Source organism: Drosophila willistoni, chromosome 3R, assembly GCF_018902025.1.
Source record: "Drosophila willistoni isolate 14030-0811.24 chromosome 3R, UCI_dwil_1.1, whole genome shotgun sequence".
Lineage (NCBI taxonomy): Eukaryota > Metazoa > Arthropoda > Insecta > Diptera > Drosophilidae > Drosophila > Drosophila willistoni.
The window spans coordinates 25,193,359-25,219,298 of NC_061086.1; the positions used below are offsets into that span (position 1 = coordinate 25,193,359).

A 25,940-nucleotide genomic window follows, 5' to 3' on the forward strand; every position below is an offset into this window, starting at 1 on the left:
TAACGTTTTAATAAATACAAAAAAGAAAGATAAGTTACCCAGAATCTGTTTCATTATCTATGCCCGAGATTTAAAAAAAAAAATCCGCGCCTATTCAGTGTTGCCGTACTCGGGTGAGCTGTTAATTAACAGAAGCTGTTAAATAGTAACAGCCGAAATCCCACTATTTTTAACAGCATTAAAAATAGGTTGGTTAAAGATTCGATGGTTCTGTTTTTGTGACGTCAATAAACGTGAATAAACTGAAAAATTACTGTAAAAGCGACAAACGTAAACAATGGCCAAGCAGAGATCAGTCCGCGCGAGGGTAAAATCAGCATTTACGCCATTTTATATCTGACATAGCGGGAGGTTAATATTGCAACATTAATCCACAGGTGACGCCGATTAATGTGCCGGTCTACGAGTTGCCTGAATTCGTTTGCGTTGAGACTCGCTGGGTAACAAAAGAAAAGAGGGAGGTCATGGATTTGGAAAAGCTACTGCCAACGAATCGCTTGTTGAAACTGCATAAACCCACAAAGGACAATTACACCATGACCATGGCCGTGCCCCTTACCACGACCACGGGCAATCCCAATCGTGGGAGATCTGTGCAGACGGAAGCAAAACAAACTTCCGACAAAGCTATCCAGTGCGGCTACGATGAGGAATGGGAGAACTGGATTACGCCGCCACAGGCATCCCCGCCCGATATCAATCGAGACGAAAGCATCTTTCTAAACTTTGTCAGTGAGAATACCAGTATGTTTCCCAATGGCATGCTCGAGTGCATGCTTTGCGGTGAGGTGGCAATGGCCCTGCAGGAGCATCAGAACCACATGACCGCACACCAAAAACCACAGCAGCTGTGCCATTGTTGTGGCCGGAAAATGCATCATTGGCATTGGCACAAATACAAGTGCGTGGAGTATCCAAAGGCAATGAAGGTGAAAAGGCGCCAGGTGGCCTTGGAGTTTAAGTGTCCTCATTTGCAGTGCCATGTGGTGGCCAAGTCGGAATCCCATTTGCGTCAGCACATGGCGCGGAGGCACTTGAACAGACCAGCCTATTCTTGCCATCAATGCAAATGTCGTTTCGAAACAAGCTTGGACTTTCTTCTCCATCGACAAGAGAACACCAAGTGTCTGAAGGCTAAACCCAAATTTGTCTACCGGCATAAACGAGCTCTACTATCGGGCAACCGGTGCTCCGTATGCCTAAAGCGTTTCCAAAACAAGTTCAAGTGCTCAGTGCACAGAATTAAATGTTTAAAAGCACATCTAACCGTTTGCGCCGGATTACTACTTGCCACTAATTAGTGTTACAACTTTTTTAGGGTTTTATTAACAATAGATTAAAAGCATTTAATTAACATTTACACCATGAGCCTTTTTCAATCCTTTGAACAGCTGTAATTTCTCCAGATTAACTTCCTTGAGCGTCTGAATGGCCAGTTCCAGTTGCACCTTCTTCAGGGCATGTTCGCTGGCAATGTATTGCTCAATGAATTTGAGGCAAATCTCATCGGAGGCAAAATCATTTTCTGTCTTGCCAATTGCTAAATGGATTTCCTGTTCGATGCCTCCCACACGTTGCCGCTCTTCTGGAGCCTGAATAGAGTTGCGTAAATCCTCAAGAGCTTTCTCCGCGGGCGTTGAACGCAATGCCGAAATCTGCTCCAATGTGCTCCTGTAGTCCAGAGGAATTTTATGTATTTTATAGCTTAAGGCAATAAGCTCTGCTGCATTGTGTAGGTAATCCCGCCTAATCATATCGTAGAGGAGATCATCGATGCAACGGTGCCAGGCGTAAAAAAAGGCCATGGGACCAAAATGCCGGGTCGAGCGCAATAAATCGAATTGCTTGGACTCGTTTAGGTGCTCAAAGACCCGGGATAAAATGTTGTGGAACTCTGGCTCGTAAGGCTCATACTGCACTGTGGCTCTGTCCAGAATGAATTCATATTTATGAGTGTCTAGGGCGGACTTGAGCAGTTCCTCGTCGGTGAACATGCGTGGTATGTAGGATTTGCGCCCCTCGAGGGGGAAATAAAGCTGATTCATTCGTTTTACTGTCTCCAGATTGGCATAAGCCAGTGTTCCGTCTGACTCGCGCACCACCACTTTCCGTTCCGACTGAGGCAGGCCGTAAGTGATGTCTGTGAACACATATTTGGTGCTAGCAAAGTCCTTCAAAGCCGCATCCTTTGAGATAAGCCGCTCTGTGTCCACTTTGACTTTCACTATGGGGGGCATTTGCAGTAGATGTCTTGCCTTCTCAATAGCCTGCACAAACTCCTTTTCCAGCTGGTCGGGGGTCATGAATTTCATCTCAGTGCTGTTGTCGGGCACAGTACGCTTGCGGAATACCTTGTCCAGCTGTAGTTGCGTCATGGATTGCAATAGACTCTGCGTTTCGGCATCTGTAAACAGTGGCTGGGGATCCTGGTCGTATTGAAGACTGGCGGTTGACAAGTGCCTGCGACCTGGCCGCAGAATTTGCAAGGCATTCAGACTGCGTATGTGCCGAAACAAGGACATTTTCATTTAAAATCAAAATATTACACACACGAGTTGAGAATTACCGATGCAGGTTGCGGGCAGCGGTCAGCTGTTTGCGTTTTACTGCGAATGTCGATAGTCGATAATTATCGATATATTAATCGTTAGTTCCCATTCGAATAGTGTGACCAGACGTTTAGTTTGGCCACACTGCAACACTATAATTTGCAAGAATTGCAAGAAAAATAAAATTAGGCTTAAAGACAAAGAGCTAAAGCGATGGAAAGTGCCGATATAGGCGGCAATGAGCTAGTTGCTGCACACAAGCGTCGTTTCTCCGACAGCGAGTGCGCCCCTAAAATAGCCACGCCCTTACTGTCAACGCTCAATGCTGTGGACTACGATGACCTGGACCGGGAGCAGCAGCCGCCGAAGACAAAACAACGCAAAAGAGACGATCTATTGGAGTCAGCAGCTGACATCCTGCTGCATTCGACATCGGGGCAATGGCCAAATCTCTTAAACCTTTGCGATGAATTGCTATACGAGATATTCAAGTACCTGGACACATCGTCGATAATGGCATTGATGCAGTAAGACCTCAGCACCTTCCTCTTAGCCACGCCTGCTAAAATTCTAATTTCCCTTTGTTGTTGTCTTTGCAGTTGCTCGCCACGTTTGGAAAACTTGTTACTGGATCATCGCTTCTGGCACCGAATAGACCTAAGCAATGGCCCATTGCCTTTGGGTATATTAGAAGAGATTCTGGGCAGAGCCACAAATAAAACTCACACAATAAAGATATGCGGTCCGCCCTCATCGCAGCATGTTGCTGGCGAAGGCAAACAATTCACATGCACCCTGACCGCAGTGTTTCCCAAAGTGTCCGAACAACTTACAGAGTTGGTGTTGCAGGGCATTAGCCTGGATTTTGAATATGTAAGGAAACAGAAAATGTACTCATAATTTTGTAATCCTCATTCCGTTTTCATTTCCATTTAGATACATATATCCGAGTTTCCATCTACGATAAAGAAATTGGTGCTAAAGGATTGCAGTGTCAAGGTGGGAGATCAAGTGAAGAGTATATTTCATACCATAGAACGGCAATTGATCGAATTGGAGGTGAGTAGTAGTGTGTGGCTTAGATGCAAGAGATATGAGACTAATGCATTTACCGTCTATTAGGATCTCAGTATAGAAGATAACGATTGGTTTGAGCCCTACTACATAATGGCTCTGTCCAAGTTGCCCTCGTTGCGGCGCCTCAGTTTGAAAGGCTGTCAGATGCTTTGCAAATTTGTACCCTACGGCAGCATGGCGGCTCGTTTTGGTTTCCAAAAATTGGAGGTCTGCATTTTTTTTTCTAGTTAACAATGCTTCCCAAAGTGTGCTACAAATTCGTTTTATTTAACAGGTTCTCGACTTGCGTTTAACACCCATTAATAACTCTGATCTCCAATGCTTTAGCGCTATCGAGAATTTAAGGGAACTGCTTTTGGAATCTCCGCCCAATATGCCATCGGTTTCCGAGAAATCATCGCCGCAGAAGACCAGTAACGTCAATGGCAATGACAATGAGGAGGCCGTGCCTGGGACTGGGGATAACATTCTGAAAATCCTCAATGATGACGAACCATCCACGTCGCGAAGAGCAATGGAACAATTGCGAGCTTGCAAAATAGCCCAAACTAGGGATCAGAGCACTGAGACGTTGGCAACAGATGCACCCACCTTTAACTCGGACAATTGCAATGAAAGAGATTCACAACAGCAGCATGAACAACATCAACAGCAACAAGAACAACAGACGAGTCAACACTCCGATTCGGATTACGATGAGGATACCTCGACCACATCGGCATCATCTTCAGATAAATCGGATAATGCCCATCCGCTTAGCAACGGCCATGATCTTAACAATCCTATGCGCTCGCCGCTTGTAGTTATTGCTCTTCCCAGTTTGGCTTCAAACCAGCAGCCTGGATTAGCTGTTCCTCCTAATCCAGATCCAGCAGCAGCAGCCGCTCTTGCGGCGGTCGCTGACCTAGAAGAGAATCCCCCGGCAGAAGGCGGTCAAGCTAGGGTAGTTCCACGTGCATGGATATATGCGCCCAATGAGCCACGTCATGTTGGCGACCATTCACGACCACAGCAAAATGTGGCTGCCCTGCTGGAGCAAATGGCAGATCAATTACGTTCATTGCGGGGCAACAACCCGGCACATAGCCGATTCTTGCCTCGTCGCGATCAAGTGATTTATGCCAATCCCTTAAGGGATTGCGCCGCATCACGCAGACGCCGCGCACCGGAGCGACGTGGCCATTTGGATCAAGTAATGCATCATCCGATGTTCTGGAATATGATCGATCCATTGGATCAAGGCAGACGCAGTCGCAGTCGCCCACAAAGCCATTGCCCAGTGCAGCCTCAATACTTTGTTTCCGATCGGGCGATCTACAGCTTTGGACGTGCTCCGCGTCCTGTCCAACCGGATGTCGTTTGGATACGCCATATCAATCGATCACCCGACAATCGGCTTGAGAGAATCTCGTTGCGAAACTATAAGAATATAACCAACAATTCGCTAGATCATTTGGTCCAGTGTTCGCCCAACCTGGTCTTTATAGATGTGAGTGGAACTAGCATTGATCTGGCGGGCTTACGCATGTTCAAGAAGGTGAAGCCGCAATGTGAAGTGGTGGCCACCCATTTGACCGATGTGGACGGGTATCATGAGAATGAATTGAATGAGCAGCAAACATCGCCTCCGCCCAGCCCGCCGGTGCCGCCGCCGCAGCCAGCTCAGCAGAGGGAGTTTGTGGAACCCTAGATTTATATATAAGTATATATGTTTATATAATCCTCCCAGAAATTTGTGACTTTTATTTACTTGTACACCCCCCGGCCGTCCTACCATTACTTTCGGCATTCATTTTATTACATATACATTTTTTGTTTGTTAACTGACGTCTCATGGCTCAGCTCGGCCCAACACGACGCCAAGAATCCATCTTGGCATAAGATGTTTTCGAAGTATTACGTTAAAATATCTTGTACTATATGCATATACTACCACTACTACTACTACACTACTACTAATATTATACTATGTCCCCCCGCCTGCAACGGATGCATGAACTGTATAAACTACAAGTCCTTTGTGTTAAGCATTAAAGTGAACATTTTTTAAGTTACTAACAAGTATTTTGATAAACATTACAAAGGGATTGCTGGCAATAATATATAGTTTATTTGGTAGCTAATTCAGTGTTATTTTTGAAAGGACAAAACAATTGTTGAGATGCGCTTGAATGAACAAAAACGATAACTCAGAAAAAAAAGAATGTCTATGTATATGTCTTTGTGAATTGTGAATTGTAAATTGTAAAGTGTGAATTATTTGTCAGTGCCATTTGAGGACTCCTCTTCCTCCTCTACTTCGGAATCTTCATCACTCTCTTCGGTTTCCGATTCAGAGTCATCGGAACTCTGACAATCGGCAATTTCTCCAGTGAAAAATATCACAGCCTTCGGCACGACACGCTCCTTCAGATAGAAGCCCAACTCGAAATCATTTTGCAATATGGCCTACACACACACATAAATGCGAAATCAAATATTTTGGGAATAAAATGGGATAAAGGGGTAACTCACATTAATATCGCAATAGTGTGGATCCTCAGTACTTTCAGGTAGAATGGGTGGCGAAAAGAAATCAAAGAACGAAGATTGTTCAATCTTGTCACCCTCTTTGGGATTAGTCCAATCAATGGTGCATCCCTCACATTTGTATATCTCTGCGCCGTCATAGGATAATGGATCCTCTGGATCCGGCAAACAGTTCAAATAATATGTTTTGGTCAAAATCGAATTTGAGAAATATTCATTCTTATCGAAATGGAATTCAATAGAGAATTTCACCACTGGATCATTGTAAAGTTTAGAGCGTATGTCCGACAAGTACTACAATACAAATAAAAATTTTATAAATTATATTTTTTGTGCCGCATCAAACACTACAAACCGATAGAATGGCCTCGTCTTTCTTGCTAATAAATTCTGTGTAGGACAATTTAAGAACCTTGACCCAGAAATTGGGAACGTTCTCATTAGCCGTGGAATCGCCATGGTTCTGTTTGCGGAATTCACTGCACCCAATGAAAACGATTTTGAAATATTACTATCAAGGCCGAAATGTACCTACAGACTAGAGAAAACTTACTCCAAAATCTTCTTGCGCTTATCATAGATCTCATTGTGGCGCGACTCGTAGGACTTTTCCATATTATAAATATCGCGCTGTAGATCCACATCCAACTTGATGGTCTCCAAATACAATTGCTTCAGTTCGCCAATGGTTTTCTTCTCATCTTCGGTAAACTTTTGATCCTTTGGAAGGTAACAGCATAACAAAGAACCAGTCCCAAACTCTCCCCCCCCTCTACTTACAATCTTTTCACTTCTCAATTGTTGGGAGCCTCCCAAAGCGCTCTTTAGCTTTATTTGAGATCGAGTACGAACGGCATCCATTATGATACTTTTGTTTCGATTTTATTGACTCTTTTTACTAAAATATCCCGAATATAAATTTGTAGTTTATAAATTTGAAAAAAAAGAAGTAAAACTTGTAAATATATGTTCAAGCTATGAGATATTCGAGACTAATGACGATTCTGGGTGGGAAATTGAGCATATCGACTTTTGGACAAATTCAAAAAAGTCAAGGCACACTAGAGATCAACAAAAAAAACACCAACTAATGACAAGAAAATACATATTTCATCATATCATCCAAGTAAACTGGCTAAAACGCCTGTCAATTTGCAAAGATTGAAAGAAAGGGCAAACAAAGTAGGCTTTCATAGGAGATTTGTCAAAGGTCTTACAAAGCACGACGTAAAAATACATCGCAAAACGGAGAGTAAGTTAGAGCTTCATATTATCCAATATTTAAGAAGAAATTCAGACTGCATTTAAATAATAATAACACTTTCTGTCTTTCTAAGTATAGTATCTTATTTTGGGGCTATTAATATGCAGGCCATGTTTATTGGTAATTTAACGCACATTTAATTTTGGTTTCTCCTTTTTCTTAATTTTTTGTTGCTTACGACTTTTTATTTTTTGTTTTGGGTGTTGTAACTTTTGCATGTAATTAAGTTGGCCAGGGGGTTGCAGGATGGCGGTGTGGTCGGGGGTGTGAGGTTGGGGGTGTTGGGGTGTTTGGTGTATGCAAAACACGTGCTGAATGTTCAAGGGGTTTCGGTCTAGGGGTTGGCTTCGGTTCTGGGCATTCTTGAGTTTTTGTTAAATGAGCCGCGCAGTGTTTAGTTTAAGGCAAAGTGGAACATTTAATAATGTGCCAGGCTTAGCGCCATATGTCAGGATACAAAAATTAACAAAAATGTAAAAAACCAAAACAACAAAAGAAAAAAAAGAAAACTAAATTTTAGAAAAATAAAAACAAAAGCAGCAAGAAACCAAACATGGTAACAGGACGGATCACGACTTGGTAATACCTCTCCACTTCCAAGAGAAAAAAGTTTTCTCTAGTTGATTTAAAACGCATACCTGAATTTGAAATATATCCTTTTCATTTACATTTGGAAAAATAATGAACTACATTTTTAGCTCTACTCACCTTTTTGTATACTTGTTTGGCTTTACCTGTAACAAAACAGAATATTTATCTATTATATCTATTTTTATATTTCTTTAATTCGCCAACCAAATGCTTTCTTCCTCTTAGCCTTTCCCCTTCAAGGATATAACTTAGAAACTTTCATTTGAGCATATAGTCAGTTCGATCTAACCTTATTCAGGCCAATTTGGTGGGCTGTAACATGCCCTTTAAACAAGTAAATGTATGGTATAAATACAGCAACAAGAAAATGTTGGCCAGTTCGTTGGTTTTTGGTCGCTTAGGCAAACATTTCAAAATGAAATTATGAGTGGGCAGTGCGAGTGCGGCGAGTGCAAACAAATTTAGCCAAGCGGAAGTCCAGACAGCCAGAGGACGAGTATGGCAAGGGGATAACGGAACGGGGGGGAGTAGTGGGGATGGAAGTCGCGTTGTGTGCCCCATGCTGCTGCATTGTTGTCGCTGCTGTTTGCTTACAAATACATATGGAATTACATGTATGTATGTATGTATGTATGTCCAGCTTCATGTTCATATTTGATATTATTAAATTCTTTTTTGCCCCGCTTTTTCCTAAATACCTCGGGGAAATTAAAAAGAAATCACAAGGCAAATATATATACATAAAAATGTACATACTTACATACATACATAGTCAGGATAGGTGATGACTGATGGTTGACCATGTTGATGTTGATGGATTTAAATGAGTTTTCTCAATGTTTGCAATGCAGGAATGAAAAACAAAGACGCAATAAATCTGCACTTAGCAAGATATATTAATATATGTAAAAGATAGTAAAAAGTACTATATTCGATTTGGAGAGAGAAAAAGAAGAATTTTCTACTTCTGTATCTTTCCAATTCATCTCATATTCATATTTCCAATCGACAAGTAATGAGGTGTTACTTTCAGTTAAATTTTCAAACTTGAAAGTGTAACTAATCTTCAGATTTGCTAAATGCAGTTAGTCGTTTTCAATTTGCATTTGGGGTATTTAATGAAAAGGTGTTGGAAATTTGTGCCTTCATTCGCATCAAAATCGTAATCATCATCCCCATCATCATCATCATCATCATTATCATTGAGGCAAGGCCAGCAGCGTCAACATAGTTTGAATTTAATTAAAACCAAAATTAGTAAAATCTAGAATCAGGCTAGGAAACTTCCACACTTTTGCAAGAGAATTGCTTGATGCAGGGATTAGGAGACGACCTGCTGGTGCTGTTGCTGCTGCTAGTACTGCTTCGGTTGCTGATGTTCTTTCTCGTCCTCTGGCAAAAGTGCATGTCTGCAGAAAATCGAATCAGGAGCTTACACAGAGGGCGAGCGTAAGAGAGAGAGAGAGAGAGAGAGATAGTGAGAGAAAGAGCTTCTCCACGACCAAAAATCCACAACAAAAGCATAAGATGTAGTGCAGCATTTGATGATGAAACGACGTGTTAATTAAGGTCATAATAATTCAACTTAAATTGAAAACTTGCCCACTTTCCCACCTCACTCCGAGTGGCGGGTGTGGGTGGGTGGGTGTATGGGTGGCTGGTAGCTGGACTGGCTCACCTTTGCCCATCTTCAGGTGGGTGAATCTCCTGCTTGGAGCTAAGCTGATTGCAACAAATTATTTTGCACCTTGGTTGAACTTTCCTTGAGCTCTTCGCCTTCCCTTTTTGCCATTCTACATGGGCAGCTTCCCTGCCCAGACAGCAGCAGGAGCAGCAGCAGCAGCAGCAGCAGCATGGCGTTGATAAACGAATTTTGTTAGTTTTGCTTTTGCTTATTTTAAATGGTTCGTTGCTGTTGACGTGGCGCCAGTGCGGGGGAGATGACTCGACTGGACTGAACTGAACTGTACCAAACTGAACTGAACTGAAGTAAACCAAACTGTACCCAAAGTGAATGTTGCCTTTGGTTTTGCATAAAGCCAGGAGTCTTCTAATAAGTTGCAGCTGTTATGTTTTCCAAGAGAGAGTGAGAGAACTGAAAACTTTAAAGTTTTCACTTCTTCTCACTAGGAGTTTTTCCCCTTTCACAGTCTAATGCCTGCTGCCTGCTGTCTGTTTTGCCTCAAAGTGCAAAATTGTGTTTTGCCACATTAAAATGTTATTAGGTTAAAGGGCAATTAACAGTTACAAAACTAGAAGAAGAAGACGTCAGCAAGAAGATGATGAAAATGTCTAAAAAAAAAACCAAAAACAAAAAAAGCAAAGAATCCTATTTGCATATATTACTAATTAGCTGGTCTAGCGAACGACGACCATGATGGCTATTGCGTTTTATGTTTGGCCAACAAAAATACGCCATAATGGCCATGGAGAAAGTACACACATTAAGGGGCGGGGTAAGGTGGGGTGGCTGCAGGAAGGGGGCGAGCGCATGAGGGTTCTCATAATTAATTCACCTGTTTTCCTTCATACATACATACTTAGACGCAGACATTCAAGCATTCTAATTCGAACGCTATTCATAACCGAATACACACACACACGCACACACACAGAGACACACACACATCAGGATAGAGAGAAAAGGAATCCTTGCTTGCCTTAGGTTAGTTTTCCAAAGCTTCCTTTTCACACACATTCACACACACACACACCTCTATATGAAAAGTTTTTACTAATTTACATTCATTACATACATTTGCAATAAAACTAGCAATCCACACACATACACACACAGACACGGCACTGCGACACAGACATATCCCAAAAACACATACACACACACACATACACAATCAGGCATATATAGAACTTCTACTACATACAACTACATTGACATTTTACATGCTTCATTAGCGTGTAAGCGCGGTAATAATGAAATTTCCCTATGGCTGCATTTCCAACTTCACATGTGTATAAGTATGTGTGTGTGTGTGGCATGTGTGTGTGTGTAATGGAGGCTGCTTGGCTGCCTGCATATTGATGCAAAGTTTTGCGGCAATTGCTAGCAAACTTGAGACACCTAACCACAATTTATGTTGCTTGTGGCATAAAACAGAACTCAACTATTTGCACACACCTTCAAATAAAGTTATACCGAAAATTTCTGATCGATCTTCATTCTTATATAAATTAAATTCCATTTAAACTTCTCCTTTTGCATCTTTTTATCCCTGTTGGATAAAACTATATATCCAAAGAGGAGAAAAAAATCATATCTTAGTGGGTGAAATATTGAAAATATTGAGCAAATTCAGCAACAAATCAAAAATATATTTGCTTGTTTACTATTACTAATGACTATTCTAGAATCTTTGATAACAAGGACCATTCAGAGTTTTTTTTATTTGATATCTATACTTGGTCTTAATACTTTACACTTTACACTTGTTTCATAAGTTTAAAAAGACTTTTCAATTCTTTAAAAATTACAACCACGAATATCAAATGTATGTGAAGTGTATGCTTTTCTTGTTTCTAAATGGATTTGTACTTTCAAAAATGACCGTGAATTAGGAAAACACAATTACATTATTCGATTAGTAAAAGGAAATCCCAAGTCCCAACTTTCTGACCACTACCAAGTTTTAGCTTACACTTCTTCTTCTTGTTGGAGTGTGATTACATGCATATTTGAATAGCAAGTTAGAAAATTTTTCCAGGACCTTTAAGAGATTTAATACCATGCAGTTTTTGACATATATATATTTTCATCTTCGAACGAACGAACACACATACATAAATATTTCGAGAAGTTATACATTTGGCAGTCAAACAATAAGTTGATTTTATTGTTAAACCAAAAACGGAGTTACATATGTATGCATGTGTGTATGTGTCTATATGTATGTAGTATTATTGAGTACCATAGAAATTTCCGCTGCTTTTGATTGAGGGGCTTTGGGCCATCCTTTGAAAAGTGACAGACACAATTGAAATGTTCGTAGAAGTTGTTTTTTTTTTTGCAATATTATTTTGTTGTTTCTTTTTGTTGTTATTGTAACAATCAAATAAACAAACAAACATAGATAGAGAAGCAAAAAGAAAAGACAGAGCATAAAACGAATCTATACAAATTTGTCAGGCAGGCATCAGGCATCAGCAGTCAGTCAAAAAATGAGCAGCGGAAATGATGGCAAAGCTGGCGGAAACGAAGCGTGCGACAAGGTCTGAGGGCGCAGGTGGCAGGTGGCAAAGCATCGCATCAGCCATCTGCTGCTCCAGTTCGTGCCGAAGTAGGTGGTACCTGCTGTGCCCAGAAAGAAATTAAAATTGCATTATGGAGGGACGAATGGAGCTGGTTGGGGTGACTCGGTTCACTTGGTTGTTGTTGTTGTTGCAGCTCTTCTTCTTTCATGGGCCTGTGTTTGTGTGCCCATAAATATTTCAATATTTGTGCACATTTGAAGCTGCTTAGCCACGCCCATTTTCATCATCAGCATCATCAACTAACATGACGAAGGCAGAGGTAATAGCAAATAGCAGCAGCGGCAATAGCATGATGGCAGTGGCAGAGGCAAAGAGAGAGAAGCTGCCTGGCCAGGAAATAGTTTAATTAAAATTCCTTTGGTAAAGTCATTAAGGACATTACATTTTCGTAAGGTTAGGTACATAAGCAATTTTGAAAGGTTTCTTCTAAGGGCAATGGGTAGACATTTCAATAAGATTTTTACCCCACTCTACCCCTGGGCTTACAATCATTGTTTTCGCATGCAAATTTTGCATGTGCCAATGTGAAACACAAAAACAGAAAAGTCACTTAAGTTAAAGCGCGACCCAACAATACACACACACACACACACAGACATATACACAGTGGAGAGCGAGAGGGAATAGGGTGTACCAGCAGAATGATAATGATAAAGTCCTTAAAAGGACACAACAATGTCTATACCTAAAACATGCAAATTTCTCATTCAACACGCCCCTCAGATGATAATGAACACGATGGCTTAAACGTCATGTGGACCAAAGGACCAAGGACTACAAAGCATGGGGGCGGCAGGGATGTGGCTGGAAGTGTGGGGGCGGCTGAAATGAACATACAAACAAAGGGAAACAAAACAAGACCATAAAAAATAAATGCAAATCGCCAAATGTTCGATTGAAGAAAGAAAAATACACAATACTGCATATAGTAAAAAACGAAAAGAAAAGAAGAATTTACTAGACTCTAAGTCCAAGTGCCGACTTCAAGATACCCTATATCTATAAACAGCTATTCAAAAAAACATAATCCCATTCCTAAATACTGAAAATCGCTTGAAAGAAATGTCAGGCAAGAAAGATTGCCAATAGAAGTGATAAAATGGTTTGTTTTTCGTGATTTATTTATATATTAACTTCCTTTTCTAAAAACGAATGAAAATGCTTGGAAATTTTCAGATTTCCCATGATTTGAATATACTCGGTTTTGTGCAATCGTTTTTAGGGTATTGAAATAAAAAACGGAAAGCGATAAACAAACAAACAACCTAGTTGAACCGCAAAAGCAACAGCAAGATTCAAATGAAAACAATCATGACAATCAAAGACCGCAAATGTCAAATTAAATTATCAATAAATTTGCACAGCCAGGCAAATGCAGGAGAAGACCGGGGTAGAGTAGGGTCAACCAGGACGGGGGGACGGGGGATGGCCGGAAGAAAAGGGAGAGCTGTCATAAGACAAGGGCCAACCAACCAGCCGGACGCAAATTTTCGTTCGTTCGTGTTGACGGAACAAGCAATATCAAGTATACGAACCGCAATCCAACGACCAAGCCATGGGGCGTCGTTTCAAGCACATAATGAAATCATTTACAAAATGAAAACAACAACAAAAACCAACAACAAGAGCAACAACAGAAGAAGCAGCAGCAGCAAACGGCAAATGTCCACCGTATATAGCGGTATAGGGTGGGCTTTGTTTCTGGTGGTTGCTGTGGTTTCCCATTCTGGTATTGTCCACTTCACAGCGTCATGGAATGCGCACCGTGTCCGAGTCCGTGTCCGTGTCGTCGTCGTCCATCTCGTTCAAGTGAAAAATACAGAAAAGAAAACTTTGCACGCCATTGAGTTGATGTTCGGCATTGGAAGGGGGTCGGGGATCAGGAACGGGGAGTATACAGAATGGACAGAGTTGGGATGGACAAAAGAAACAAAAACAAAAAAATAAAAGGCACACTTGCAAATCATAAAACAACAGACGCGAAGAAAATGTTTTTTAAATCTTCATAAATATTCATTATGAGAGCCAGGGAGCCAGAGCGCGCCTGGCAAATAGTTTGGGGCAACTGTAAAGTATGATGGACATTGGACATTGGCCAGTTACAGTTCCAGTTCCAGATACACCAGGCTATACCAAGTCGTGTGGGCGGCCAACTTAATATTGCAGATGGCCGACACACAGACACACACACACACACACACACACACACACACCCACCCACCCATACACCCCCACAGAAAGTAGAAAACAAAAACATCATTAAAGTGGCTCAAAGCAACAAACTGAAGGCAAAACCAAAAGGGACGAAGGCGCATATTCAAGTGGGTTTCGCCAGTATGTGGCGACTGCGGCCTTGAAGCGTGTCACCGAGCACTTCCTGAGTGAAGCTCCAGTTGAACTAGAACCAGTTGCATAGTGCGCCCAATCCAAGGACGGACATTGAATGTTACCATTGAAATTAAACACTTTTCTGTGGGTGAATTGGTCTCCACATCGTTTACATTAACGACCAGGCATGCATGCATGCAATTGTCTACAGTTGTCTAAAAAAAACAGATATATAAAGTAATCTACACCTTAATCAACTGAGGAGTATAAGGAGACTAACAAACTTACACCTTCCTCTGATTGTTTTTTTTACCTTATCCTTGTCCATTATTTGCATTGAGTTTGACTGAAGCTAGCATTAAACATCGTTAATATTCATATCTTATTCTTTGAAATTATACAACATTAGCAAGATATAGCCTATCTATAACGATCTACATAAAAAGGGAAATATTATTGCAATAAAACTTAATTGTGTGGTGCTCTTCTTCTTGAACATCTTCACTTTGTGGGTTTTTGGTAAAAGGAATTCCTTTCTTATTTTGATTTCTACCCTTTGAAAGCATTCGTAGTCAATAAACAACTTTTGACACAAGTTTTTATAATAGAAAATAGTAAAACAAATTGCTAAAATGTGGTAAAAATGTTCTTTAGTTTTCAAGTGTATTTTAAATGAAAAAAATAAGTTTAACTCCAATTTATTCAGCCTAAAGCCTCACCAACCTTGGCTCCTTTGTAGGCCTGTTTCTTTTTACAAATACAAGTCGACTTTCTTAAATAATAATGATAACTTCAATTTAAATAATTAAATGGTAAAATTGCAGTGTAAAAAAGATGAGGAATTCAAAAATTCGGAATATTTTCAATTCATTTATTTAAAAATAAGGAAACCATGATTTACTCTTTAGGCTATAACGCAAAATGACCGTTAAAAGCAAGCAGTTTGAAAATCAAAAGGACATAATCCCTTTATTCCTTTAACGTCTGCAGTTACAGTCCACACACACAGAAAAATATCCCTTGGGGAAATTTTCTCTTTTGTGGCACGCATTCAATGCGTTGCGTTTGTGTGGCATTTCGACAACAAACACGAAAAGAGCAACAACAACACGCCGAAGCTGAAGCAGAAGCAGAAGAGGGACTGTAATAGCAATTATATTGGGTTAGGCAGATTCGTACATAGTTCGTTGAGGCTGCTACAACTACCCCCTCAACACTCAGGCACCCACATACCCGGACACCCTCCCCTCACCATGTTGTCCATCCCTTTGCGGGCTTCGTGTCTGTGTGTGCCACAAGAGTTCGTGCAAACTGTTGAATCAACGAGTGGTTGACCCGAACATTGGGCTAACGGTTCGTCAACTTCGTCTACGAGCAGTCTTAATCGAAACGCGTAACGAGACGGTTGTGTTCTTGTCCCACTGTACCAAATAGCCGCCGCCTGTAAAAATTGTAAATTGAGTCTAGAATCGACAAAAAAACAAAATAATCCACTTAATATTGAAAGTGAAATTGACCAAACTAAACCAAAAAATAAATCTAAGAAGAAAGATTCTCAGTGAAAAAAAAAATATATATTTCCATAGTTTTGAAGCTAAAATTAGCTTCAGCAAAGCACACAAAAAAGGCAAAATAAAGGAAGGAAAATAAGAACATAAACAAAATAAATTCGCTTCGTTAATTTTTGGGGCATCGTTTGCGGATTGTGATTCGATTTTGTCCTCTCGCGTGGCCGACTGTGTTCTCGGATCCGTAACTAACACTACACTAGCAATTCTGCCGCGACCTCCATATACGCACACACTCACACACACACACACACACACATACTCACTTTCACAAACTCTGAGTGTGTGTGGGCCTTCACTTATTCTTGGTATCGCAAAACCGTGAAAATTGTCTCAACTTGCTACTCCAGAGGAAAAGAGAAGGAGAACCGCAGAAAAAGGTAATTGAAAAACAACAAACGACACAGTGGACATTCCAGTGGACACGGTGGTCAGTAAATAGTGAATAGTGAACAAGAAACACAAAAACCAAGGCCAAAAGCAAACAATCAACACACGAAAATTAAATATTGAAATATTTGTATATTGTGTAAATTGTGGGTGCGTGTATTTTTGAAACTCCCCTCTCTCTCTCTCTCTCTCTCTCTCTCTCTCTCTCTCTCTCTCTATCTCAGAGTGTCGTCTGTGTGTGCCGCATTTTAAATTCTGTCAGGCCCAAGCACCCGGCTCCAACTCTTGAACCGCATGTGCGTCTGTGCGTGTCCTGCGTGTCCCGGCCTCTGTGTGTTTTGTTAGTGCCCGCCCCTCACCAACGTCCCCAACCGTTTCAAAAGGGACACAACTTAATCATAGTGCGTGTGCTTTCCTATAACTAAATTAATAATCAACACAAAACTTGATGAAATAGAGAAAAAAAGAGAGAAAGAAAACTAAGGACCCCTAAATTAAACCGAAACATTAATTGAATACTGGTAAGTGGCGACCCCAACCGCTTCCCCTCTGGCAGTCACCTGTTGAAAGAACCAGAACATTTATGCAAATAATCAGATGAACATCGAAAATATATATTTCATATACAATACATAAAATGTTTTTGTTTCATTATTGCTTTTTGTTGCATTTTAAATGCCTGAATTGCAATCATTCAGCTGCATAATTAATATAAAATAAATAAAGCTACGAGATTTAAACAATCACTTCAAATTGTTATATTTTTTTTATTCCATCCGCTCTGCCCCGCTTTACCTTCTCTCACCTTATTCAGCGTTATTGTTTTTTAACAATTAATTAAAAATATGTACGTATGATGTGGCATTTGCCAATCCAAAAACCCTCTTTCCCGTTTCCCCATCCCGCTCACCCCACATACCGCACACAGATGAATTTGTGCAGAGCTTTTACCGACAAATTGAAAACTCGTCGAACATAGTGTAAAAATATTTTTTTATAAATCGTCGTTGCAACAAAAAAATAAATTATGACCAATGATGAGAGCGGACAAAAAAATTCATAAGATATCTGATGGGGGAAAATGCATAAATCTGCATTATTCAAAAAAACGTTTCCATTCAATCTGACAATTGAATTTCGTTTTAATTTCAACTCTTTAAATTGACCAAACTGAATTTTGCATTGCATACAAGCGTTAGGCTAATCGTCTGACTTAATAATTATACTACTACTTGCAGTTTCATTTTGCAAATTGATGGCTAATCAAGAGTTTGGATAATTTGATGACATAGATATTTAATAATGAAGAATATCTATTTTGTTTTGTCATTCATTTCGTATATATTTGTCTTAAGTTGTTTGCTTATTCATTTATTTTAGTCACTTGCATTTGATTTGTGTTTACATTTGTGCTTGTGAGATTTATATGTAGAGTTAATTTTCTGCTCATGTTAGATATATGAGAACTATTTAAAATCGGTTTAAAAATATAAAAAAATAAATATTAAATAATTTAAAAGCTTCATTCTTTTGCTTTTTCGCTTTCTCGCATGAATTTTATTGACAATTTATCTAACACCAGCATGCTATCAAGATTGTATGTGTGTATAGGACTTTTCTCTGTCTTGCAACTCGCAAAAGTATGCTACAAGAGAAACATGCACAAGGGCATGTATTTATCTTTGCCTTGCAGCCCGAAAAAGTATGCTATACAAACAAAATGTTAAGCTAATTACGCAAAGTACTTGAAAAACTTTATACTCTATACTTTATAATATTCAAATAAGGATTCGATGTTCGGTAATTTGATGCCACACTAATTAGTGAAATGTATCACAACTTTAAGTGTATATTAAATGCAATAATGACTGAGAAAACTGTTTCTCGAGGTCCTCATTCCATTTCATTAATTTTCTGTGCTGCTTTTCGTAGTTTGCAGATAATAATGGCATAAATAAGTTGAACTTAAATAACCAGAGAGAATAAACAAAACGAATCGTTTGAAGAGTTAACAATTAAAAGAAACTTTCCAAATGTTAGAGAAAGTTGAAAACTTTGTGCTCTTCGAAGGAAACACCTGTAGAAAGATATTTTTAGAAACAAAACAAACAGCCAAAGTCTTTTGATGATGAGTTCGAGTAGTTGGAATTTTTTTTATTTTATTTTTAATTTTTGTTTTGGCAGGTTTTTTATTGGCGTAAATTGTTGGCATAAAGCCACATTCAATATATTTGATAATACATGCAAACGTGGCCTTTAATTTCCGTTAAAACATTATGCTTGGTTGCCTTTTTAAATAAAAGATACATTCGCATGTGTAAGTATGGGCATCTCATCGAAATTAATATATGAACAAATACCACATACAAACACACACACATACACACACCGACGCATACCCAGATAGAGACACATAAAATGGTTAAATAATTAAAGACACACGCAACCACAGCAATCACATGGCATGAAATCGCAGTTAAAGTTATTCATATTTATTAAGCATTGGTTGACCAAAAGCTTTCAGCCGATCACTTAATATGCCACTTCCCATAAGAAGCAATTTTCAAATTTAACCCAAAAACCTATCATTTTGGGGCGTGGTCATTTGTGGCCTTTGTTTCAAAATCTTCCTTGATTGATACATCAATTTTACTAATTAAACATGGCCAAAGCACCGAATTGCATATGGAAAACATATAGACTCATAATGGAATCATGTAAAATTATATTGACCAGTGACAGGACCGCATTAAGGGGGCTCAGAAAAACAAAGCATCGCAAATGTACTTGGTTTAAATTAATATCTAATTGATCTAAAACAACTTGGCGTAATATTACAATGATAAATTAAATCTCTAAAAAGTTTTTGCCAAACACCTTAGAATCAATTGATTTTTGAATATTTTAAATTATGGAAAATTAACATAGAAACTTTTAACTGGGTGAAATGGTTTCTTATTAAGTACTGATAACAGAGGAAGAACTTTGCGTCCTAGAAGCAAATATAAACCTCAATTTCTGGAGCGGTCCTGGCCAGCAACGGAGGATCTACCCAATGTATATACATTTTGAAATGTAATGAAAACAATGAAATTAGACTCTGCCCACACGCCCACACACACACACACACACACACACAACATTCATAGCCGCAATGGTAATAGGCCTTAATTCAATTGCCTGTAGTTGTAATAACATATGTATGTATGTGTATAGCTCTATTTATATTTAGTTGATTTCCATACAATTCATTTCATTTCCCAGTGCCTTTCGGTTATATTGCTCGATATTCGTTTGTTGAACAATACAAATGTTCTATACACAATTTTGCAGTGCCTTTTGGCAAACGTTTGTGGCAAAATTTCGGAAAACGAACAAATTATACATTAGTTTAAGCCACACGGTTTAATAGTGATTTAATTAAATGTGACATTCATAATTAATCAATATAAATTGATCGAATGTTTTGCAAGGTTGTCATCACGTTCAAAAACATAAGTTTTCGCAATTCATTCCATCTCTTTCTTCCACTGCTTCTGGTCCTTTTCGCCACCCATTTAATGCCGTCCATTGAATTGCGGGTATTGACTAATTAAAACAACAAAAACAAGAAGGAAACTGAATCCAAATGGCATAATAGGCCACTCTGGTTGTTGCCATCATCTCTCAGCTCCCTCTCGAAATGAGAGGAAAAATAAAATGAAACAAAAGTACATTTTTTTGTTCGTATTTTTCCAAATGACCCAATAAATTTACGCTCATTATGACGCCAGGCCACGCTCCTCTTCTGTTTTCTGTTTTCGTACGGTTGCCTCGTTTTCCTTGAGTTTTGCGGCCAGCTGAAATAACCAGCTGAATCGAATAAGAAGGAGGGGAAAAAAGGGATAGAGAGAGAGAGAGAGAGAGAAAGAGAGTAAAAGTGAAGTGAAGTAAGTAAAATAAATGTGGCAAGCAAGAGTGGGATAGTTGCTGTGCGAGTGCCGCACTATTTTGTGGCAGTGGCGAAATATAAAAATGAGCCACAGCAAACAGCAGGTAATTGCTCTAAGCGTCAGGACCTCCAAGGATAGCATCATTATGAGTAGCCTGGCGCATAATGAGCGTGAAAATAGTGCAAATATGAAAAAGGACTTAAGACAGCGTAAATAGACTGAGAAGTAGAGAGAGAGAGAGAGAGAGTAAGAGAGAGAGAAGAAAGAGGGAGAAGCATAGTTTTTATACTGCTGATTGGAAAATTTTAGTCGAGCAAAACTATGTGGTCGTAAATAAATATTGCCTCACAAATATCCAATTACTTCAAAGTCATTAAACGAAACCAAATAATTGCATTAATTAACTGATAATCCACTTGAAAGTGCAAAGTATCCACTTTTAATATAAATGTTGCCACAAAATGTTATGCAATGGTCAAACACGGGTTGGATTGAAGTTTAACTTATAAATGATTCAATGGATTAGATCTAAATTGATGTATGTTAGTCTCTTATCTTCATCCTCGAGACTTTAAATTTTCACATGGTTGATTTTTGCAGAAAGAAAACCTCAAAATTTTCGATTTGCACATTGAATTACCTTTAATATACCTACTTACCTCACACAGGTTAGAGGTAACTACTAAATTTGTTAGCTCAAATATTAGCTCGATGCTATTTTTCGCTTCATTGTGCATTGTTGAATATAATATTTATTTATTTAAAATTGATTATTGAATGGTAATTTGAAATTAATTTCTATTCACTTTCCGAAATTGTAAATGGGTGTATCAGAGAGAATGCATGTGTGGGTCTGCGTGTTTGTTTGTGTGTGTTGAAAGGCAATTGCTTGATTTCACACACTTTGCTGTTAGCGCTGAAAATTATGCTACAATTTCGGGTTAGCCAGATAGAGACTATGCCTAGTCGCTTAATTACGTCTAATTAGGCGTAGTAAATGCAACTGCTGATGTGGCTGCTGTTGCATTTGTTAGCAAGGCTCATATACAAACCTTCACCACTTGCACAGTCCCCCACCAGGCCGCTCACCACTCAGTTTCACCCCTGTTTAGCCATTCAAGTGTGCACATTTGAATAATTAATTTGTGCAGTGGTAATTTACACGTTGGTCGGCTGGCTTTTTGGTTTTCGGCCATTGCGTTTGTGCGTATACATATTGAGTATGTGTGTGTGTGTTTTTCTGGTGCCGGCTGCATGATATTTGATTATTTTCTGTATCTACTCGCATGTATCCTAGATATGGCATAGAGGAAATGGAGCCTACATAGTCTGACATATTTATGACACTGGTAATTAAATTTAATTGTTGCACTTTTCTGCCTTTGGCCTTCGTCCATTGTCCCACCAAGCATACCCCCCCAACATATATGTACACACATTTCCACATTTTCACATTTCGTTGCGGTTGGGTCAGGGTGTCATAATTTAACCCACTAATGCCAAAGCTGCACGCATGGTGTACCTTCCCTTTTTGCTCAGTTAACCTTCAGTTTGTTTTCATTTTTTTTCCTTCTTTTTTTTTTTTGGTTTGGTTTCTACTTATTCTTGATTTAAGTTACTCATTTTTCTGTTGTTGCTGTTGTCGCCTTTTGGCGCCATTGGCCTTGCGTGCCGCCGTTGATATGATAAGCCAGTTAACCTCCTTCTAAAGCAGCCGCCGCTTTAATTGCAATGCTAAATGGTAAATCATAGCCCCTCACGTGCATCAGGTAATTAGCTTAAATTGTAAGCTGTTGTTATAAAATGCTGTAATGCTCATTAGACTGGAGATGGCAAAAGGGTGAATGAAATAGAATAGGCGTGGCTAGTACTAAAAGAGAACTAAGGCTAATGACCGCTAAAAATTGGAATAATATTTCTTCATCTATTGAAATTAGTTTGTAATTGATATAGAAATTTGAGAAGTACAAATTAATTCATAGACTAATTTAAATAAAAATTCTTTATGGCATTAAATAATTTCATCAAAATATTGCACTAAAATATAATTTACACAACAATTTTGCATTTTATTCTTGTACATTTGTCCTAATCATCTTTGTGGGCATATATTATCATTTTATATTTGAAAGCCATGAATAATTTTGTCTCAGCATATATTCATTTCTGACAACTAGAATACTATTTACAAGAAAAAGAGAGACAGAGAGAGAGAGAGAGAGAGAGAACGAGAGGCAGAGAAAGTGGCAAACTTTAAAGTTACATTTACTGAGAGTTAATATTGTTGACACAATTTGTACATCGATTGCACTTTTGCATGTCCATATATATCAGATGATTGCATTTGATATATATTCTGATAAAATTTACAGTACATCATTTATGTGAAATGGAATACTTATTTGCATGCGCCAAAGTCAGTTTGTGTGTGTGTGTGTGTGTGGGAGGGAGCAAAATTTGAATGCATATCACCATGATGATTTGCCATCAAAGGCAAATATTTGCATTCAAAAAGAATGTTTTGCTATTTTAGAATATTTTGTATTTTAATTAGAGGTTTCATAGTTAGTACACATCAGTGGCGGACCTATTTATGCGCTACACGCAACGAAAGGCAATAAAATATATGTACTATGTAATTACTGACTACAAATAGTAACTAAATGCTTTATCTAGACAATGATAAGTGCGACAATTTCTGCCTAATTATATTTTATATTTTGCAGTTGTGATTCTTAAAAATTGCAAATGATTAGAAAACAAATTTATTTACATTTTAACTATTCATCATTAAAGAAAGTTAAATTTCCTTACAAAATAAATAGAGTAGAATGGTTTCTCAAAGTGATGAAGAGTTAAAGAGACAGACCTCGACATATTCTCTAATCTCATCTGGCTACAATTAGAAGTTAGAAGCATCTTAAACGTAAAGTTTGTAGTTGATTTAGTTTAAATTAAAATTATTTAAATGCTTTAGATTTAATTCAGTTTTTAGCTTTGCCGTTCCTCATTGGCTAATTTTAATGAATAAAATTAAATAAATCAAACCGATTAATTGCAAATTGAACTACTACCCCATTCCTCTATTCTCATAGATTCGCCTCTGATTAGTATTCTGGCATATTCTATGGTTCAATTAATTAAGCCAATAAAAAGTTTTTAACAAATAATATCTATATAAATATGCTCATATATTTATTTATTATTGTGAAATGTGAGTTTATTATATTACATTTGTTTATTTTGCAAACCAAAACCAAAATTGATATACAAATAAAATTGACATACACGTTTCGGTCTTTTTTTTTTGCCCCAATTGGGTTATGTTTGTGGTTTCGCTAAAAACCAAAGATATATACATAGATATTGTTTTATATATGCATATAAAGTATAAATCTGTTGATACCCTATCTATAAGCAAGTGAAATTGCCATCAACAGGCTTTGGGTTCCTGTCTCAGTTAGAGTTGAGTCGTTGTCGTCTGCAAGGACAAGTGAAATTGAAAGTGAGGAAATGCCCGCCAGCAGTTTTTGACAGTATCCTTGACTTTTGTTACTTTTACTTGGCGTTTTTAAGACTTTTTCAGACCGCCCCCCACCCGCAAGGTCCTCTCTACACACCCGCACACTTCCACACCCCTAACGAGCGGCCGACCGCCTCTCAAATGGTAATGAAAAACGCGCCCTTTTGTGGGCTCCCTTAATGGAGGCGCGGGCGTTTTGCCAGCAAAATACTTGCCTCTTGTGCCCCAGTTGTTGTTTGTTGTTGCCATGTTTTGCCTGTTTGCCAGCTTGTTGTTGTATTTTCCGCCGCCGTGTTGAGCCGGCAAAACTTTTTGAGTAAATGTCTTTGTCAGCAGGTGTAGTCGTGCAGGTGGCACCAGCAGCAACAGCAACAGTAAAGGCAACAGAAGGCGGTTTTCCTTTTGCCCACTTTTCGTTTCCGCTGTGCCCTTTTGCAGTTTCATTACATTCCTTCAGCACCCCTCCCTCCAGCCCATCCATGCTCTTTCAAGAGATTTTTATTTAAACTTGTTTAAGAGAGAGCAAAAAAAAAGGGAATGAAAAAAATGGTTTGCAGCATTTATGCGGTCTTTTGTCGAGTTTTTTCCCTAACTTCTTTTTTTTTCTTCCTTTTTTGGCTTTTGGCGACGACCTGTTTGTTTGTTTGTTGTTGTTGTTGTTGTTCCTGTTGGTTTTTTGTGTTAATACGCTAAATGTGTTTATTTCGAAACACTTGAATTATATATTTAAGCACCAGCGTTTGATTATGTCAGGCAGAAGAGAATGAGACTAAACTGAGACAGAGAAAGTGAAATTATTCCATGCATTCATAAAATTTGCTGCTTAGGCACAAAATACCAAATGCCAGGACTTTAGTAATTTCTATATATACAAGTAGCTTTATATATCTCTACATACATATATATATATACATATATATATTGTTTGTTGCCGACGCAGCGTAAATTTTAGGACACAATTACCAAGGCCTACAGATAAGCCAATGCCCATAGACAGAGACTGTAACGAGAGACGAGAGTAAAAGTGTGGGCCAAAGAAGAGAAATGAAGCTCATTAAAATGCAACGAAATGTCACCTATCTGAAATTGAAGTACAATCTTAACGGATGTAGGATGGTAGCCAATTATAGCCAACACGGCGTAAATTTCTTGATAAACATCATGCAACAACACAACATCAATGCCAGGTCACAACAATGTGCCAAATTAGAGTGCAAGCTTGTTAATGCCTGCCAAAATATGCCTCATGTAATAAAAGGCATCCATGGGATATATGTCACGTTTAACTACACTCACCGAAAAATACACAAAATTCACAAACGTTCACACTGAAATTCCAAATAAATGAACAATAGATTAGTAAAGTGAAATAATTCGAAATATTATTCTATGTCAATGCTTTTCCTTTCTAAGTGAAGAAAGACAAAAAACATTAAGCTAGAAGAGCAAAGTTGAACTAATTCTTTTCTGTTAGGAGGAATAGCAGTAGAGTACATAAAATCTAGTTAATCAATTTCAACCAAATTAGTTAGAGTTTGCATACTTTATGGGTAGATAAAATAAAGTAGTAAAGAAAAAGAATTAAAACTTGTAATAAACATGGGAATATGGTGGACAGTAGCAGAAGAAGTAACCGGATTTAGATAAAACAAATTTCGAGTCTCTGTGATATTTCATGACTCTCTAATTAATAATAATAATTTATTAACTGATTAATCGAGCTGCCTCTTAATTGCAACAAGGATAAACAAATCAGGCCAGGAGATCCTTTTCAAAGATGGTTTGGCGTGAAAATGAAATAGTTTCGTTGACAAATAAATACGTTTGCCTAACAATCTTTCCGCAGGCAAGGAACGTTTAAAAAGGGTCGTTCAAAGATATTTTTCTTCTCTTTTGCCGAGTGTAGGTCCATTCAAATGG

General features: G+C 38.7%; 4 protein-coding genes across 4 annotated transcripts; 2 read left to right on the forward strand and 2 right to left on the reverse strand.

Moving 5' to 3' along the window:
• Positions 1-200: 200 nt before the first annotated feature.
• LOC6647692 lies at positions 201-1,360 on the forward strand. Its single transcript, XM_002069876.3, has 2 exons — positions 201-307; positions 378-1,360. Exons 1-2 carry the CDS (start codon positions 278-280, stop codon positions 1,299-1,301), a joined length of 954 nt encoding a protein of 317 aa, XP_002069912.1. The 5' UTR covers positions 201-277; the 3' UTR covers positions 1,302-1,360.
• LOC6648071 (28S ribosomal protein S22, mitochondrial) lies at positions 1,298-2,604 on the reverse strand. Its single transcript, XM_002069875.3, has one exon. It carries the CDS (start codon positions 2,526-2,528, stop codon positions 1,347-1,349), a length of 1,182 nt encoding a protein of 393 aa, XP_002069911.2. The 5' UTR covers positions 2,529-2,604; the 3' UTR covers positions 1,298-1,346.
• Positions 2,605-2,669: 65 nt separating this feature from the next.
• On the forward strand, positions 2,670-5,680 carry LOC6648070. Its single transcript, XM_002069874.4, has 5 exons — positions 2,670-3,076; positions 3,149-3,422; positions 3,486-3,608; positions 3,672-3,833; positions 3,901-5,680. The coding sequence occupies exons 1-5, from the start codon at positions 2,763-2,765 to the stop codon at positions 5,314-5,316; spliced, it is 2,289 nt and encodes a 762-aa protein (XP_002069910.1). The 5' UTR covers positions 2,670-2,762; the 3' UTR covers positions 5,317-5,680.
• A 33-nt stretch (positions 5,681-5,713) lies between these two features.
• On the reverse strand, positions 5,714-7,162 carry LOC6648069 (nucleosome assembly protein 1-like 1). Its single transcript, XM_002069873.4, has 5 exons — positions 6,936-7,162; positions 6,709-6,875; positions 6,511-6,634; positions 6,141-6,449; positions 5,714-6,074 (listed from the first exon to the last, which is right to left on the reverse strand). Exons 1-5 carry the CDS (start codon positions 7,014-7,016, stop codon positions 5,883-5,885), a joined length of 873 nt encoding a protein of 290 aa, XP_002069909.1. The 5' UTR covers positions 7,017-7,162; the 3' UTR covers positions 5,714-5,882.
• Between the last annotated feature and the right edge of the window lie 18,778 nt (positions 7,163-25,940).